Raw genomic sequence first — 18,163 nt, 5'->3', positions numbered from 1 at the left:
AATATGCATTTCATTATAACTCCATTTGTGCATTCCTGGAGATTTTAGTATCCTGCCAAATAGCATGCTGAACATAAACATGAGTTTTTGGTAAAATAGTGCTTTTGCAGCTTTCTCAAAACCTATAGAATTTTGTAACCAGAGCCCCCATTTAAAAAGTAGCAATTCTAATAAGAATATTGATGCGGTTAAATCTCCATGAGTATTTGCACCTAGAATTGTAGTCCGTCTAATTGTATTTCTTTCTTGTACGTGTCTTTATGTTGGCTTTTAATGATAATTTGCTTCTAAGAGATTGGTTTCACCAGAATTAAAAACAATCCAGTGGCAGTCATTTTTATCAACTAAACAAATCTTGTTTCTAATAAATGCAGTGGAAAATGTCTTCAGCTTTTTGATTTGCTAAGGGTTTCTGTTTTAATTGTAAAAATAGGGAGAAAGCCTGCTTTTAATCATTTAAGACAGAAGTATGCTGGAAAAAATTGCAAATCACTGATATGACATCCATGCTATACAAAGATAATTCCCTTAGTTACTGTGATTTGATTTTATGTTCTCATCGGTTTTAAAATTTATTTTTTCAATTTCTGTCAGTTTGATGAGTGTCAAATGGTCTCTTGTGATTTTGGTTTTTATCTTCCTAATTAATTATATTGAGCATCTTTTCCTTCTTCATTAAAGGTTTTTAAAGATAGGAGAAAGCTTAGATATGGCTTACTATATTGCAGCTTCTTCTTTTACTTATTATTCAACAGGTTCAAAGAGATTAAGATCCCATATTAAGGTGCAAAACTAAGATTAGAAGTATAGTGAGGCACCACCTATAGCAAAGCCTCCTCATAATTAAATGTTCTCTGTGCATTTAAAAGTACATTTTTATTATTAATAAAGAAAAAGGAAAGTATAGCAAACTTAACATAAAAGTACCCAAGCTGAGTGGGTGCAGTGGCTCACACCTGTAATCCCAGTAATTTGGGAGGCCAAGGTGGGCAGATCATGGGGCCAAGAGTTTGAGACCATAGTGAAACCCTGTCTCTACCAAAGATACAAAAAATTAGCCGGGCGTGGTGAAGGGTGCCTGTAATCCCAGCTCCTTGGGAGGCTGAGGCAGGAGAATTGTCTGAACTTGGGAGGCAGAGGTTGCAGTGAGTGGAGATGGTGCCATTGCACTCCAGCCTGGGTGACAGGGTTATCTCAAAANAAAAAAAAAAAAAAAAAAAAAAAAGTGCCCGAGCTGTAGAGTTCTTGGTAAATTTCCAAGTGACCTACAAACTTTCAAGTCTTATGGGAATAATCATTGACATGTCTTGTCTTTTTTTTCTTTCTCCCAAGTGAACTTGAAGATGATTTACTTGGAGAAGATTTGCTATCTGGCAAAAAGGTAAGAAATTTATGTCCTTCTGAAATGACATAGTTACTTAATTGTACTTAAAATATAGCAATACACCACCTATACATGGGTTTCATTACTGGAAAGTTGGGTACAGATTAACATTTTGTGTATTGAGTTATTTTTTAAGTGTACAAAGAATTGACTGTTTATTAGTAAGTTCTCTGGTAATTATAACTCAAGACATAAATCCTTGAAGATTAGTTTCTACTTGTCCAAGGCACTCTAGCAGGTACTAGATTGTGACAGCAGTAACATAAAACTTCCTTGCCCTAACAGAAGGTCACATTTGGAGTATTTTGAATACTTATTCTGGATTTCACTGTTTGGGGGCATTCAGAAATAAGCTTAAAGGTAAACATACTCAAATATGATAAACATTAAAATAAATAAGATTAAAAGTCTAAAACCTGATGTAGGCTTTTCTAAATCTTCTTGATGAAGTAAAACATTTTGTAAATATTGTGTGTATATATATATATGTATACACACACACACACACACACACACAGACTCTGCCAGTATATTTCCGACATTATAAAACATACATAGAAGTAGAACTATAAAGCAAGAAAGTGAAATGCTGCTTTTTTTTTTAATTAACAGTTTAAAAACTGTTTCTATTCTCATTATCAAGATAGTTATTTAGGCTTAGTTTTTAAAAGCCATAAAATTATGATGGTTTGTTACTACCAATAGTTACACTCAAGCTATTATAGTTTTAGGTTGAAATTAATGCTATTAGTAGTGTAAACCTATATTTCAAATAGTGTAAGTTCACGTCTTTTGACTGATTTATCACATCCTATTAGATTTCCCTTTTAATCTCATTTGTAATGTGGTTAAGATCTCTTAGAGGAAGTACCAGTTTTGCCATTTTCTTGTAACTTACTATATTGCGTGATTAGCATTTTAATGCATGAATGTATTTTAGAATTCTTTTACAGCCACTTTTGGATTCTGCTTTCTTTTTATTACTGCATTATCAGTCTGCAGGTAGCCTGGCTTTGGCCTATGCCCACTTTCCCTCCTTTAGATGGCTCTGTCATCAGTTCTAACACTAGGAATTAGTGTGGTTAGTTGTAAATCCACCTGATTTAATAGGAGTAAGTAGGAGATACATCCATATAAATTGAACATGAAAGCCCAGTGTGAGAGCGTCGTGCTGGTCCATGTTGTAGTGTGATATCTGGAGTGTGAGTGGGATGCCCATTCCCCCTTTGTCATGATCATTGGGGGAAAAGACCACTGTTTTTATCCTGTACCGGGGAATTATTTTGCACTCTTTGAGGTGCTCTCACTTGTACTTACGTACCTAAAGTGGATACTTTTTTATTTAAGACGCTTTAATGAAGAATAACAATTAGATGTTAAAAGGTTTAAATGTAAGTAAAATACTTTGATGTGAAGTTGGATTTCTATCTGTAGGCAAGCCTCATGTCACTGTTTGCCCTGTGTTTCTTTCCAGAAAGCTGTAATAATTCCCTTTTGATACACGCATGACCTCCTCTCATAAAAGCTTTGGTCTATTATCAGTAATGATGGAGAAATACTATTTGGTTTGGTTAGTAATACTGACCTGGGGGAAGTCACCTTAGTTTTTTAGGTGAGTTGATGGTCCTAAGTAGCTCACGTTGGACTGGAACTGGCGCATGCTGAGTGACAGTGCATTCTGATGTCTCAGTGGAGAGGCTGCATCTGCTGTGGACATTTTGGAAGTGTCATAGAAGATGTGACACTTGGGACAGAAGATGTGTCTCTCTCCTTTCCTCTTCTCTGTTCTTTCCTAACATAAAATAAATGCATTGTACCTTATAGTAATCAAGGTGTTCAAAATATATAAACAAAGAAAGCCTGAAAAAAATAGGTGTAAACAGTCATGACTAACATTTTGCCATCTGTCTTTTATTCTTTTCCCATGTGTTTTTAAATATGATCGAAATATTGGCTGGGCATGATGGCTTACACCTGTAATCCCAGCACTCTGGGAGGCTGAGGTGGGCAGATCACTTGAGGTGAGGAGTTGGAGCAGCCTGGCCAACATGGTGAAACCCTGTCTCTACTAAAAATACAAAAATTAGCCAGGAATGGTGGCATGCACCTGCAATCCCAGCTACTCGGGAGGCTGAGGCAGGAGAATTGCTTGAACCTGGGAGGCGGAGGTTGCAGTGAGCTAAGATCACGCCACTGCACTGCAGCCTGGGTGACAGAGGGAGACTAGGTGTGAAAAAAAAAATAATGGAGATATAGATGGAAAATGTTACTTTTTAATTTAACATTGTATCATTGGCATTTCCCCCTTGTCATTGGGTTATTTTCAAATATTTTATAGTGGCTACATAATATATCAGTGTTTGTATATTCTACAGTGTATGTAGTCACTCCTGCGTGCATTTAGGTTGTCTCCAACTCATTGCTTATGATCTTTTTGTGGAAGATCTCAAGCATATACAAAAGAAGGGAGAACACTGTAGTTCACTCTGTCAGTCGCCCAGCCTCAGCCATTTTAGTTCAAGGCTATTTTGCTTTCCCTTTACTCACTTACTCCCTATCTTTTGAATCTCAGACATTATGATGATATTTTAATGAACAAACCTTACCATGCTTTTGGGATTTTTTTCTTAAAAAGTTTCTATAAAGAGGAATTCTGGCTGAAGGGTGGAAATATTGCATGATTCTTGTCTTGTATTGCCAGCTGCTTTTCAGAAATGTTTGATCTGCTTATGTTCCTAGCAGCAGTGAATCAGCATTGCCCTCACCTTTCCGTGACCGTGTTTGATACCACATTTTACAAAGAATCTTTGTCAGTGTGATAGATGAAAACTGATTTCTGGTTGGTTTAATTTTTATTTATTTGATTTTGAGTGAGAGTGGAATGATGGAATGTTTTTCACGTATTTATTAGTGAGGTAATTGCCACGGGGTCTGTGAGTGAAGTTCATAGTGATGGGTACACTGGCTGCCTGACCACCGTCTTTCTCCCACTGGGGTCCCCAGCAAATGCACAGTGATGAGCCTTTGTCTGGAGAGACTCCTGAGGCACAGATGGCCTGAGGGTGGCGCATAGCACTGAGGATGGCACATGGGTCAGACTGTCAGGGACAAGTTCATTTGTGTCAAGAAGGGAGATTGTTAGGGCTCAGTTTTAAATACATAATTAAGGTTTCAAATTTAGGATAAAGCAGGCTGATGTGACCAGGCTAGAGCTTTTAGAAATCGGGTTAAGAGTGAGGTGGAAGTTGGCTGCCAGCTTGCAGTTCTTCCTTTAGCTTTTGTATTTTACTTCATCAACTAGTGTTGGACAGATACTCTCCTGATACATTGGGGTGGCTCCGTTTCATAGATGCCTGTGTTGGAGAATGTTTTGGGAACCATTTTCTTCCCCCCCCCCTTTTTTTTTTTTTTGAGACGGAGTTTCGCTCTTGTTACCCAGGCTGGAGTGCAATGGCGCGATCTCGGCTCACCGCAACCTCCGCCTCCTGGGTTCAGGCAATTCTCCTGCCTCAGCCTCCTGAGCAGCTGGGACTACAGGCACGCGCCACCATGCCCAGCTAATTTTTTTTTGTATTTTTAGTAACGGGGTTTCACCATGTTGACCAGGATGGTCTCGATCTCTTGACCTCGTGATCCACCTGCCTCGGCCTCCCAAAGTGCTGGGATTACAGGCTTGAGCCACCGCGCCCGGCTTTCTTCCCCCTTTTAAACTCTGGCTATACCACCAAGGTTCTATGTCCTTAGGAGTAGTGGAGGGAGCCATTCTTTTTCTTTCATACATGTTTCTCTCCCCGTGGGAGAAATGACCTGTTTGGAAAGATTGAGAGAAAAGTTTTCACTAGCATCTGTGGCCACTTTACCTTCATCTCTTGGGATCTATGGCCCTGCTTTCCTGCAGCCCATCCTGAGCAGAACCCTCTGGAGCCTGAGAAAACTGTTCCAGTTCTTTAGGATGTGTTGAAATCGGCTTTGGCCTCAAGGATGTAGCCTAGCTTTCCCTTCCAGCTTTTTCAGTTAAGCGGATGTTGTGCTCATCGCCTCCAGTGTCTGTTACTTAGGGGTTTAAAAGCCAGAGAGGAAGGTTGAATCCTCAGAGGGAGATTCAACTCCCAGGAGGGCCCACCACAGCATGCATTCTCTTTCTGTTTGCTTGGGGCATTCTTGGCTGTTGATTTTTGACAAATGCTGAGTTTAACTGAAAAGCTCAGAGAAGCAGCCTCTCGAATGAAATTTGTCTCCCATTGAATTATTAATTTTTAAAGATTTCCTCAGGTTTTATTTACTGAGTCGGGCAGCCAAACGGAGGTTTATCTGTGGTAGGCCTGGCTCATAGCTCTCACTTTCCTAATGGCATCTCATTTCAGTCTCAGAACTGGCCCTATGTGGATGACAGATTATATGGTCACCTAACAGAAACTTCGTTTTCTTTTTTTTGAGACGGAATTTCGCTCTTGTTACCCAGGCTATAGTGCAGTGGCTCACTGCAACCTCCACTTCCTGGTTTCAAGCGATTCTCCTGCCTCAGCCTCCTGAGTAGCTGGGATTACAGGCAACCTTCACCATGACTAGCTAATTTTTTTGTATTTTTAATACAGTTGGGGTTTCACCATGTTGGCCAGGCTGGTCTTGAACTCCTGACCTCAAGTGTTCCACCTGCCTCAGTCTCCCAATGCTGAGATTACAGGCGTGAGCTACCTCGCTCAGCCAGACACTCATATTCTGTTGGTTAAGCAGCCTGTTTTGTTATCACACATAGGCATTCTCCTTTATGCAAGTAAACTGAGTATGTTGCCTGTGTTATTTTATTTTTATCTTATTGTGGTGTCAGTGATTAGGTTGAGTCCCGTGCGACTAAGAAGTATTAGTAAGATTGTTTTTGACTGTCAGAAATACTGTAATAAAGTATGCGGGTAAGTTTTATAAGGTGTCACTACCAGGAAAAGACTGCTTGTTCGTTCACCTTTAAGTAGAAAATCAGGCTGATTTTTCCGTTTACTTTTTAAGAATCAATATGTGTGTATGACAGTGTGTGTGTGGCTTTGACTGTCTTTTGTGAAGGGAGTAGTAATTTATATATATCATTTATATGTATAAGTAATTTTAAAAAGGGAGGAAAGTGTGAATAAGTAGTGTGAAAGTATGAATAACACCCTCCCCACCAACCTAATCTAAGATGCTGGAATATATTTAACCTAACAAAACCTGGAACTCTTAGCAAAAGAACTAGGCTTTCTCTGCTTATAGGTAGGAGCACCATCAAGAACAGGAGTCGGGGGCTGAGCTGCTAACATTTATTTTCATGTGTGATCTGTGTTGGAAAAATCAAAGTTTTATTGTAGCCTCTTCAATTTAGTGATTCAGTTGTTTAAAATCTGCTTATTTCTAAAATTACATTTTTTATGTTGTTTAAAAAATCTTTAGGTTTTGGATATTAGCTTGTTAAATTTAGTAGTACCTTAAGGATATCTTTCTTTTTTGTGTATTATAAGGAAATATTTGTTTGTAAGCCTTCCCCAGAGGACCTCTTACCTTTCCTCTTTTGTGTGAGAATAAATGTGATCATTACACTTCATGTTTTTACATTTAACTTGCCTGGGCATCTGAAGATGAGCTGAGGAGGGATCCACATGCCTTGTGTGGGATCTCTTAATTGTCTACTGGTGACCAGAAAGCCTTCTGGGTGGCAAACGTTTTAATATAAGGCTAGGAACAATTCAGTCAGTGTAATTTTGTACTTTATAACAAAAGTCTTTTTATGGAAGTGGCATACATTAATTATATTTCTTATTTTAATTAGAATCAGTCGGATTTGTCAGATGAAGAGCTAAATGATGATCTTTTGCAGAGTGATAATGAAGATGAAGAAAATTTCAGGTACTCAGTATTACCTCATTATAAATGTTCTTTATTAACTAAATTGATAGGAACTGTTATTTATGATTCTAATGGAATGTAATTGAATAATGCCTTATATCTTTAACACATGATTACATTCTAAATGGAATATTAGTGGAAGCCATATGGATGTTCTGTAAACAGAGCAGCTGTGTAAAGTCAGTAGGTCTTGGCCAGGTGCAGTGGCTCATGCCTATAGTCCCAGCACTTTGGGAGGCCGAGGTGGGGCGGATCACTTGAGGTCAGGAGTTCGAGACCAGCCTGGCCAATATGGTAAAACTGTCTCTACTAAAAATGCAAAAATTAGCCAAGCGTGGTGGCACATGCCTGTAGTCCCAGCTACTCAAGAGGCTGTGAGGCAGTTGAATTTCTTGAACCTGAGAGGGAGAGGTTGCAGTGAACCCAGATCATGCCACTGCACCCAGCCTGGGCAACAGAGTGAAACTCCATCTCAAAAAAAAAAAAAGAAAAAAAGTAGGTCTTTCATTTAATGACCCCTGTGTGTTCTGTTCAGTGCAGGTTATGAACATTTAGTACGGATATGTACTGCTCTTTCAAAGAATTACTTTACTTGGCTGGAGGGCAGTGGCCTTGGACTGTTTAACACTGTTGCAGTTGATTGTTGCTGCGTTTGTTTTCATCTTAGACAGTTTATTTATACCATTCACTGAATTACCATTTTGGACACTTTGGGAAATCGCCCTTTAGACTCTAGATGACTGATAGGAATATCTCTCTGTTGTTGACATATGGTAAACTATATTATAAGAGGAGAGAGACACTCTGGTAGATGGAATAATTTTTTAATATTAAGAGGAGACTTCGGGAAAATGTAGACAAGCTGCTTGGTTATAAATGTAATTAACAAATATGTGCCATTTATGATTGAGCCATGGATTTGTAACAGATTTTCTAACATAAAGTAATTTTTACAGGTAAAAATACAGTTTTAAATTATTCTACCAGTCAGATAAATTTCCCAGTTCCATTCTTTGACATCATATATTTTGACCTTTTGAGTTAGTTAGGTTGCCTTTTAGAAATACGTCATTGAAGTTTTTTAGCCACAGTGTCTTGAAGTCTAAGAGGTATATTAATTTTTTGTTAGGATTGAGTAATATATGTGAACATAGATTTATCTGCACGATCTTGTATGGGAAATGTTATCTTGCACCTTACTGTTTCGTATTTAACTGTTGTGATTTAATAGGTGGAACATGATTTTTTGCAGTTTCAAAACTTCTTTGTTATTTTACTTGGAAATTATGAACAATTTTTAGAGATATTTGTGACTGATATACATTTTTATTTATTTGAACACTGAAATGTATTTTCATACAAATTTTTAATATTTTGATTTTTTAAACAGGAGTTTATAATTTCTATCATAGATGCAAGAAAGAAAAATTATTCTTAAAATTTCAACTGCGAATTTCTGCTTATAGAATAATACTCCTGATTTCGCTTTGAAATCTTAGCAGTTTCTATTTCATTCTGTAAATTGGAGTGAAATATAGTCTATTTGATTTCAGTCTTGGACTTTGCCAGTTAACGTGTTTCATCTGTGGTTGATTTAATACTTTTGGTGAAATAATCTGCAGCTGATGATAGGTAGAGACACTATATGCATTACCAGTCTGTGGCCACCTCCATATAGCACAGTTAAATCTGCTGTATGCTTTAAGGGTTTAGGGCACTGACTCTGTGTAGCATTTTGAGCACTGTTGGAGGTAATGTGCATTTGTCAGTAACTGGAATAACTTTTTACCAGTCATGTTTAAATCTTTCTTTATAAAATATATAAATATAAAGCTATTTATATAATGATTTAGTTTTGAGCTCCTCTCTTCATTGGGTGCCTTTTTTTTTTTTTTTTTTTTTTTTTTTTTTTTTTTTTTTTTTTTTTTTTTTTTTTTTTTTTTTTTTTTCGTCTTCTCTAGTTCTCAGGGTGTTACAATTAGTCTGAATGCTACATCTGGCATGGTTACATCATTTGAACTGTCTGACAACACTAACGACCAATCTGGAGAACAGGAATCTGAGTATGAACAAGAACAAGGGGAGGATGAACTGGTTTATCACAAATCTGATGGGTCAGAATTATATACTCAAGAGTACACAGAAGAAGGACAGTATGAAGGCCACGAAGCTGAGTTGACAGAAGACCAAATAGAATATGTGGAAGAGCCGGAGGAGGAGCAACTTTACACTGATGAAGTGTTAGACATCGAAATCAATGAACCTTTAGATGAATTTACAGTGAGTCTTTTCTCCTTTGTATGGCCAAAGATAACCTGGCTTCCCATACATAGGCTTCTAGACTGATTTGAAATCTGTTTACCTCCCTTGGGAGGGAGGGGAAATTAGACCTTATTATCACTGTCTGCCAGTTTCTTTATCTGAGCTATGACAAAGTTTGTGTTGACAGCTTGTTTGGCCAGAGGTAATGCTCCTTTGTCATTCTGGAAGGCTGCAAAGAATCGTGACCTTGAGGATTGTACCCTAAGGAAGAAAACAGCTTTGTGTGGTGGGGACACACTGTCAATTGTTAGAAGTACTTAATGCAGGGCTTTTACCCAGGCTTTAGACAAGATCTGATAAAGTCCTTCTAAGGTGAAAAGATTATTGACCTGCTAAAGACGTCTTTAAGGTGCTAATATTCCAAAGTGATTGATGTCCTGTTCATTCATCCTTTTTGTAACTGAGAACTGTCTAAACCTGAATAAAGAGATTGGAGGTTAGTTTAGGAAATGTCACATATAATTTGTTATCTATAATCAGAAAGCAAGATTATGCTGATTTTTTATTTTGGAAAGATGATTTTGGTAGTTTTTAAGTTGAACCAGAAAGAAAGAAAAAATGTACTAGTGTAAGATTCTCATCTCTTAATGACTTATCATCAAAAGAGATTTGTTTTTTAAAATAAGCATGTAATGAAATTTATGAGGGAAGGATGTGATCTCAGTAGCTGTAGTAGAATCTTACGGTTTTTGAGAACAGCATGGGGGCCACGTGAATGGGACTGTTGAAATGGGGACAGAAGTATGCAAAATTGGGGCCTTAAAGAGCCCATTTGCAGTGGGAGTAGCTCTGCTTTTCTGCATTTATGTCTGCATTGAGAGTAAGCTTTTGTTTCAGAAAAAAGTTTAGAAGTTGCTGAATTTTGGTCAAATGTATGAGTAATTTTGAAAAGGATTGTTTATGTGGAACCTTAGATTATTTAATTCTAGTCATGATTGTGTTTAGATGTCTCAGTAGTTCTTTTTCTTTTTCTTTTTCTTTTTTTTTTTTTTTGAGATAGAGTCTCACTCTGTCGCCCAGGCTGGAGTGCAGTGGCGCAATCTCCACTCATTGCAACCTCTCCCTCCTGGGTTCAAACAATTCTCCTGCCTCAGCCTCCCGAGTAGCCGGGATTACAGGTGCCCACCACCACGCCCAGCTAATTTTTGTATTTTTAGTAGAGATGAGGTTTTACCATGTTGGCCAGGCTGGTCTCGAACTCCTGATCTCATGTGATCTGCCTGCCTCGGCCTCCTGAAGTGCTGGAATTAACAGGTATGAGCCATTGTGCCCGGCCCCCAATAGTTTTAAAATATTTTTGGTTGATGCTTGCTCTTTAGTAGATACAGTAATGAGAAATATGTATAGTTTTGGTAAATAGAATCATGCCAAAGGTATCACGGGGGACTTGTTATTTCCATAACCCTGTAATAATTTGTTTGAATAATCCTTCACTAAGTGTAGGCACGTGCCTTCTGGTTTACTGGTATTTTTGTATGCTCTTAAAGTGAGACACTGTAATTTAAAATGCCTTTTGAAAATTAAACCAAGATCTTTTAGAATTGTGCCTAGTTACTGTCTAGTTAGAGTACTTTATTATTTCTGTTACTCATCAGTAAAATAAGATGATTCGCTAATCATCCTGGGATCCTACCTTCTGTAAATCCAGCAGTCCAACAAGTCTTTACTGATGTCTGAGCACTGTGGACACAAATACTGCTAAACTGTCACATGAACATTGGCCCTGCCTGTGACCTTAGTCCTAGGGGGCACAGATTAGAGCGTGGAAAGTGCTGGATAGAATATGTGTGCACAGCCACATAGGAGGTCTCTTTCACTTTGGTGTTCTTGCAGATTTTGTTGTAAAGAGAATTTTTAAGTGAGGAATTTCTCTCTCTTGTATTCTGCTGTCAAACTTGAGGTTACACATAGGCCCCTGTTGTTATACAGTCCAACTTAATGATCCAACATCTTGTGGTCTAAGACTCAGAAGAAAATATGGCAATTTAATAATAATAGTATTCTTCCACGTTAAAATAAATTTTTTTTTTTTGAGAATTAAAGTCTTAAAGTAAAAAAAAAAAAAAAAAATTAGAAATTCTGAAAGTGTCCTAATGTTTTCACAGAGAGTTGTAAAGTTTAAAGATAAGCAATCATAGTTAAATGTCTTTCTGTGAGCACTATCAGTTCATTAATACATGTAGTATTCCAAGCATGGTCATTCTTTCCTTGTTTTGTGATGATCCCGATGGTAATGTCTGAATGGTCTGAAATGGCCACTTCCTTGGACACGAAGAGATACACAGAATTAAAGTGTGAAGTACTCTTACTTTGCTTGGCAGTGGGAGCCTCTCTCTGCCTTCTGAGGCTACCACTGAAGCCCAGATGATTTATTCACCGTTAGACTAATGAACACATGAGTAGATTGTGTCTCTGTGTATCCCAATGGCATTTTAATTTATTAAATGGCTTGTTCTCCCTTGGGTTTGTTAACCACCGCTCTAAAGCCAGACTTGAACTCTGAAATGCGTATCTGTTGGAACTTACCCGTAAAGCCATGTGGAGGGGTTTTGGTGCATAGCTGGGAGTAGAATCCAGAAACCGCAGAATGTGCAATGGGAAGGTTTGCTGCTCCCTGTAAAGAAAGGGAGGTCCAGAGATCAACAGTGCACAGCTGGATGCACAGCTGGATGCCCAGTGCTGCTGTTCTTTCCTGTGAATTTTGCTGGTGCTGTTCTTGAGAGTGAATTGTAATTTTATTTTAAAATGTGTACTCTTGTATTAGTAAGGAGTTTATATTGGTTTAGTCAACAAAATATTAGAAAATTGTTGAGTGACTTCTACCTTTAAGTGCAATCAGTTTATTTAAGGCCTTTAAAATTAACGTAGATTGAGATTTTATTGTTCTATAAAAACAATTTCAGGTTGACATTTGATGCCAAGGGTAGCAGATTTTTGTTTTCCAGTGAGAATCCAGGAGTGTGGACTGTACTCCATTTTACACTGGCTAAAGATTTTGATTAGCATCATTTATTTGGCTTTATTTGAAATCTGAATGTCCTGCTGCCAGTGAGTCATGGATAGTTATAGTTGTTATTTTGATAGGATGCTAACAGTTTTTTCTGGAAAATAAAATGTATTGTGTTCAGATTGTCTTGAGACAGTTGTGGGCACTGAGGTGGTTGGTACCTTAATACAGCTGCTTTCTTTGGGGGTTCTAGATGAGACTGTCATGTGCCATACAGTAGATTGTTAAATTTCTTTAGGTTGTTCACTGTTTGGGATTATCTGCCTTGGAGCCATTTTACTGTTCATTTTTAGCAAGCAGGCTGGGACCCTGGGAAGCCTGCCTCCACTGAGTAGGATCAGATATTGTCACTTGTTAGCAGTACCAGAAACCCTTCCTCCTTCTCTGCAGTGTGGTCGTCTCCAGCCAGCTTGCCTACTTTCTTCCACCTACCTAGATGGGATGCTTGCTTGCTAATATGCCCCTTTAGTTTCATACAAAACCTGGAATCTTCCTCTCATTCGAGAAAGGGGCCTAATGGAGAAACACACTAAATGTGGTTTTTAAAAAGCTCCCGTGTTTAATTGTTGACACTTTTGTTGTTTTACATTGTCACCAAAATAGTGAGAGTTGGGCATGATTTCAGCCCCCTCCTGCTGCTGAGCTCCTAGTGAGGGCACACACACCATTTCTTTCGAAGGTGGCTCTTCCTTGCTGTTGATTTGCAGAGCTGTGTGGCGGGGGACTTGGAGTTTGACGCAGAGCCCACGACACTTGCCCTGGTGGCCAGGCCAGCAAGATGTGCTTTGTTCGCGTGAACATGCAGAGGAGGTTCCCTTCTGTTTCTGGGCCTCGTGCTTTGTGCTCAGTCAGCTAATCACCAGAGTAAAATTTTCTACAGTTAGTAAGCATGAATCATAAAGACGGAAAGTGCTTAAAAAACCACCCCAAAGCTGTATGAGAAAAACTTGTTTTCTCTTTAATGGCTGTTAGGATGAAGAATACTTGCAGGCTTATGGTGGGCGGCAAGGGCTGCGAGAGCAGGAAGACTGTGTGGCTGAAGATGAATTAGATGAGATTACTGATGCCCAGGTTGCTCCTGAAACTGAAGAGGTATTTGTTCATCTTTTAAAAAGAGTCAAAAAGTTTGCTGTTTCCCCCTCTGCCAGACTTAAAATGAGCATCTTTTTAACATTAGTGAAAGTCGATATGTGTCTTTGAACTGTGAGTATAGTGAAAAACCTGAACTAGACTCCTTGGGAAGTGAGTTGTGGTATGCTGTGATTTCGGATAGTGTGTGCCCTTTAGGTGTCAGAGTGTTGTAAATGTTTTGTGGGAATGTGGGTTGAAATCTTTCGGAAATGTGACGTATATGTTAGTGCTTTGAAAGCAGTACTGTAATTCTTTTTAATTAGTCAGTAACAGTTAATTTGGACCATTATTCAACAAATACTGCAAGGCTTCTGTAATTAGGTGCTTTTTTTTAGTGTTGAAGAAGTAAGGATGATGAAGCTTGATTCCTACCTTCAAGGAAATTGGAGTCTAATATAGTGGAGATAAAGGACGTGTAAATACGATGTAAAAACAGAAAAAGTAAAACCTCCCAGGAGAGGCTCAGAGAGTGCTGGGAGCTCACTCCCAGGAAACCCCGAGGGGGAGACGTTCAGGTCGAGGAGGCTTTATGGAAGAGGTGGACCTCTGAACTCTGAAGTAGGTCTTGACAGAGAGATGCCATTTGTACGGAGAGGGGTGGGGTGAGGCATAGAGTTAAATGGTTGCTGTTCTCTTCCCTAGAACCAGCTCCTGTGGGCCAAACATGCAAGCCACAAATCATTCTTCAGCCTGAGAACTTCTTATGAATTTTTCTTAATGCTGTTTTTATCTTTTGTCAAGAGGCCACGGAAACTGATATTTACTGCCTTAGGGCATTTACTTTAGGTGTTTTTTTTCAAGGATATAGACAGTCCAGAAAACATTTTATTTACCCTTTTCCCCCTCATAAATAATACTGTGACAGTCTGAATGTGTGTGTTGTCCACATTACAGAACAGAAGCACTTCTTGCACATAGCCTTTCTCCCCGTCCAACAGGCTAAATTTGATTGTGTGTGTGCTTTCTTCTCTCTCTCTTTCTCGCTTGTTATTTGAAATAATTTGAAACTTAGAGAAAGGACAGTAGTACAAATAACTCTTTACCCAGATTCTCCAGTTGTAGAAAAATGTCCAAAAAACTAAGACAACGCTAAAGAAGATATTAAAAGCACGCAGAGAGTAGAGGTTAGGTATGTCTTGTTCACCCTTGTATCCTGTAGCACCCTCCCTAGTACAAAGCTAGCACCAGTCTAGGTTAAACCTGAGAAAGGGTAATTTAGGCAGGAGACATCTGAGAAAAATCTAAGTAGCTAATAAAGGGGAAAGGGAAGTAGACAGAAGACGGTGTGGAGATCATTCCAGGTGGTAAATAGTTGAGAGAAAAACCAAGGAATTCGGTGCCTGTTAATTTCATGCCTTTTTATTTGTGGTATTTTGAAGTTGGAAAATTAATTTCATTGTTTGTTTTTTCCTGTAATTTATTTTAGTTTTTAGATAACCATATTTTCTTTATTCTTCTGTGATACTCTATGATAATTTGTAGCATACCTTAAAATAGGGAAAGGTTTTGTAGATTTCTGTTTTCAAATGATGGTTATGTAAACTATTATTGTAAGGCAGTTTAAGATTGTTAACAAGTATTATCATTGCTTCGGTTCCTTCTGGAAGTGTCTTCTAGTTCTAGGTGTTTTTAACTTCAGTTCCTGGACTGTACTCATTAAAATATTAAAACAGAAGAGGGCTACTCTAAAAAACGGTGATCTGGAATGGTGATCTGGGTGTCCCACGCCTGTAGCCCCAGCACTTTGGGAGGCTGAAGTAGATGGGTCACCGGAGCTCAGGAGACCAGCTTGGGCAACATGGTGAAACCCCATCTCTACCAAAAACAGAAAAAATTAGCCAGGCGTGTGCTGGTACATGCCTGTGGTCCCCGCAACTCAGGAGGCTGAGGCTGCAGTGAGCTGAGATTGCACCACTGCCTGCCAGCCTGGGTGACAGAGTGAGACCCTGTGTCCGAAAGAAAAAAAGGTGATTTTTTTTCTTTGATTATCAGTGTCTTTTGTGTGGGGGAGAAGGGAGAAAAGGGAGGACAAGTAATGTGAGGCAGTAATTCAGGACTTGAATAAGCAAATAAACAGTAAGTGTGTGAAAATATATTCAGTAAAAATTAAAAGAAAATGGAGGATTTTAACCTACTTTAATATTGACAGACCTCAGAATTACTGATCAGGTATAGTCTGATTCACTTGAGGGAGCGTTTTGGAAACCTTGTCAGGAGAGAGTTTTCTGTAAGTCCTTCACTTAGCAGCAGGTTTTGTGAGCGAAGCAAACAAATCACTGTCTGTGCTTTGTTCCGGAATATCTTTTCGAGGATTCTGGTGTAGCAGACAGCTACAGATGGAGTGTCTTCCTCTGGAGCCAAGGGCAGGCTTGCTTACTGCCCATTATGACACATTCAGGGTTTCTTGTGTGGAGAGGTCGCTCCTGTAACACAGCCTCCTATGTGTGGCAGGTCACCTGGCTCTCTGTACACAGCCCAGTGGGAGTGGGGCCTCTTGGAGCTGGTGCAGAATGTACTGCTAGTGATGCAAATAACATCCTCCTAGCCTCATTATCACTGATGAAAAGAGTCTTAGCCTTCCATGAAATAGTGGCCAACTGACTTCTTAGCTTGCGAGTAAAACCTTACACTCTTCCATTTTTGACAATATTGAAAGCTTTAAAGCTCCTGTCCTTGGACTCAACAATTTCACTTTAGCAAATTTATCCAAAAGAATTAATCTGTGTTCAAAGGTAAATGTATCAAATATTTGTTTGCAGCATTGAAAATAAATGGGACCAATGTAAATTTTTATAGAAGACTAAATAAATCATGGTCTAACCTTAGAGTGGAATGTGGTATACCAAGTGTTGTCTTAGCTCTGTTTGGCATGGGAAGGCGCTCGTGATGCGTTAAGTGTAAAGAACAAGATGATAGAATTCTTCCCTTTCAGCTCCCCTGTAACTGCAAATCTAAATGTGTGTGTGTAATTCTCAATAAGTCTGTGTAGCTACAGATGGACATGGTAATAATGTTTACTGTTAAACAGTGGAATTATTTACTTATTTAGTCTTTGTCTTACAGTATTTTCTGATTTAAAACATTTTTTTTACTATAAGCAAAATAACTACAAGTCAGAAATAATTTTTCTTTTAAAATATGAAGAGACAGGGAGACATAAGGTGGTTAAAATGTTGACCCTTGAATTTGGAAGACAAAGAACTAGAAGCTGCATTTGTTTCACGCTTGTGATTTTTTTTTTTGCTGTTAACACCAACATGAAACTTCCTAAGGGTTGTTTTCAGTATGAACCTTTGGAGCAGAAAGTAAGATCTCATCCATATTAAATATTTTATCTTTTTTTATACTATCTGCTAGATTATTTTTAACTTTTAAACTGTGTATCTCATAATTTAATTGGAAATTTAGTGTTGAAAAATATTTTTAAACGGTGTTCACATATTTCCATTTTAAAATCCTTGGTGCTTTTAGTTTGCTTTGTTTATGTTGCTTGCTGTTGTGGTGATGGCAAGTTCTTTGTAGCGCTCTTGATCTTAGGACTTTCAGTTGTCCTTCCTGGAGGCTGGAGGCTGGTGATGTGCTGGTCTTTTCCACTAGCAATAAATATTTTGGGCTTTTTTTTTTCTGTAGCACTTTAGAATCAATGAGATAATTATTGAGAACTTGTGTGCATAATACTGTTTTAAGTGCTGAGAAGTAGAAGTTGCTAGTATTTCAGCTTTTGTAGGATTTGGTTTTGGAGGGCTTGTGATCCATCTTTTTTAGAAGTCTAAATAAGCTGTATAGTCCTCAGGGAGGAGTACCATTTCTAATGTGCCTCATATACCTCTGTTTCGGTGTCTTCCTAGTTCCTGGGCTCCTTTTCTTAGATATCTGCATTGTTGATGAGCATCCTGTTGTGTTCTATCAGGGTCGCAGCGTGCCTGGCTCTGCATTGCTTAAGACTGGCAGAAAGCGTGTTGCAGTTTTCCGGATGACTTCATTGTAGAAGCTATGTTAAAGTCTGTATTAGAATCTTAATTATAGAACATAAAAGCAGTTAATTCATTTTAATTGAAAAGCCTATTTTAGGTGACTTATTTAATGTTCTTGCTTGGTTTATATAGAGAAACTACTATATTTGAAACAAGTTAGATCTAATTATTAAGACCATTAGTCCTTTAGAGTTACGCAGCCACTTTAGGGCTAGTTATGTCTTCTAACATAGTTATTTAAAAAGACTTGCCATTTTCAGATAGTTTTGGCATGTATAGAGGAAGAAATGAGAGCAGCTTTAAAAACATCTTTGTACCATTTAAAATACTTGTAAAATGGTGATAATGTTTACATTTAGAGATAGGCGTAGATGTAAAGCATGCAGTAAGTTTTGATGCATGTATACATACAAGTCACCAAACCTTGGTCGATAAGGGCAGCTCCATCACCCAGAATGTTTTCATCTGTTC

The 18,163-nt window shown here is 38.4% G+C and overlaps 1 protein-coding gene across 8 annotated transcripts in view; it reads left to right on the top strand.

Annotated features, from left to right (window-relative positions):
* The window catches only part of RBM33 (RNA binding motif protein 33), a 136,742-nt gene that overhangs the window by 27,617 nt on the left and 90,962 nt on the right, over positions 1-18,163 (top strand). For all 8 annotated transcript variants that reach the window (XM_017519650.2, XM_017519664.2, XM_017519644.2 and 5 more), the window contains exons 3-5: positions 1,333-1,381; positions 7,182-7,258; positions 9,220-9,538. In XM_017519650.2, coding sequence (XP_017375139.1) covers positions 1,333-1,381; positions 7,182-7,258; positions 9,220-9,538 — 445 coding nt within the window. The remainder of the gene's footprint in view (positions 1-1,332; positions 1,382-7,181; positions 7,259-9,219; positions 9,539-18,163) is intronic.

Source organism: Cebus imitator, unplaced genomic scaffold (assembly GCF_001604975.1).
Source record: "Cebus imitator isolate Cc_AM_T3 unplaced genomic scaffold, Cebus_imitator-1.0 Scaffold20, whole genome shotgun sequence".
NCBI lineage: Eukaryota > Metazoa > Chordata > Mammalia > Primates > Cebidae > Cebus > Cebus imitator.
The sequence above is the reverse complement of the archived record's forward strand: the minus strand, read 5'-3'. Positions and strand labels throughout refer to the sequence as shown.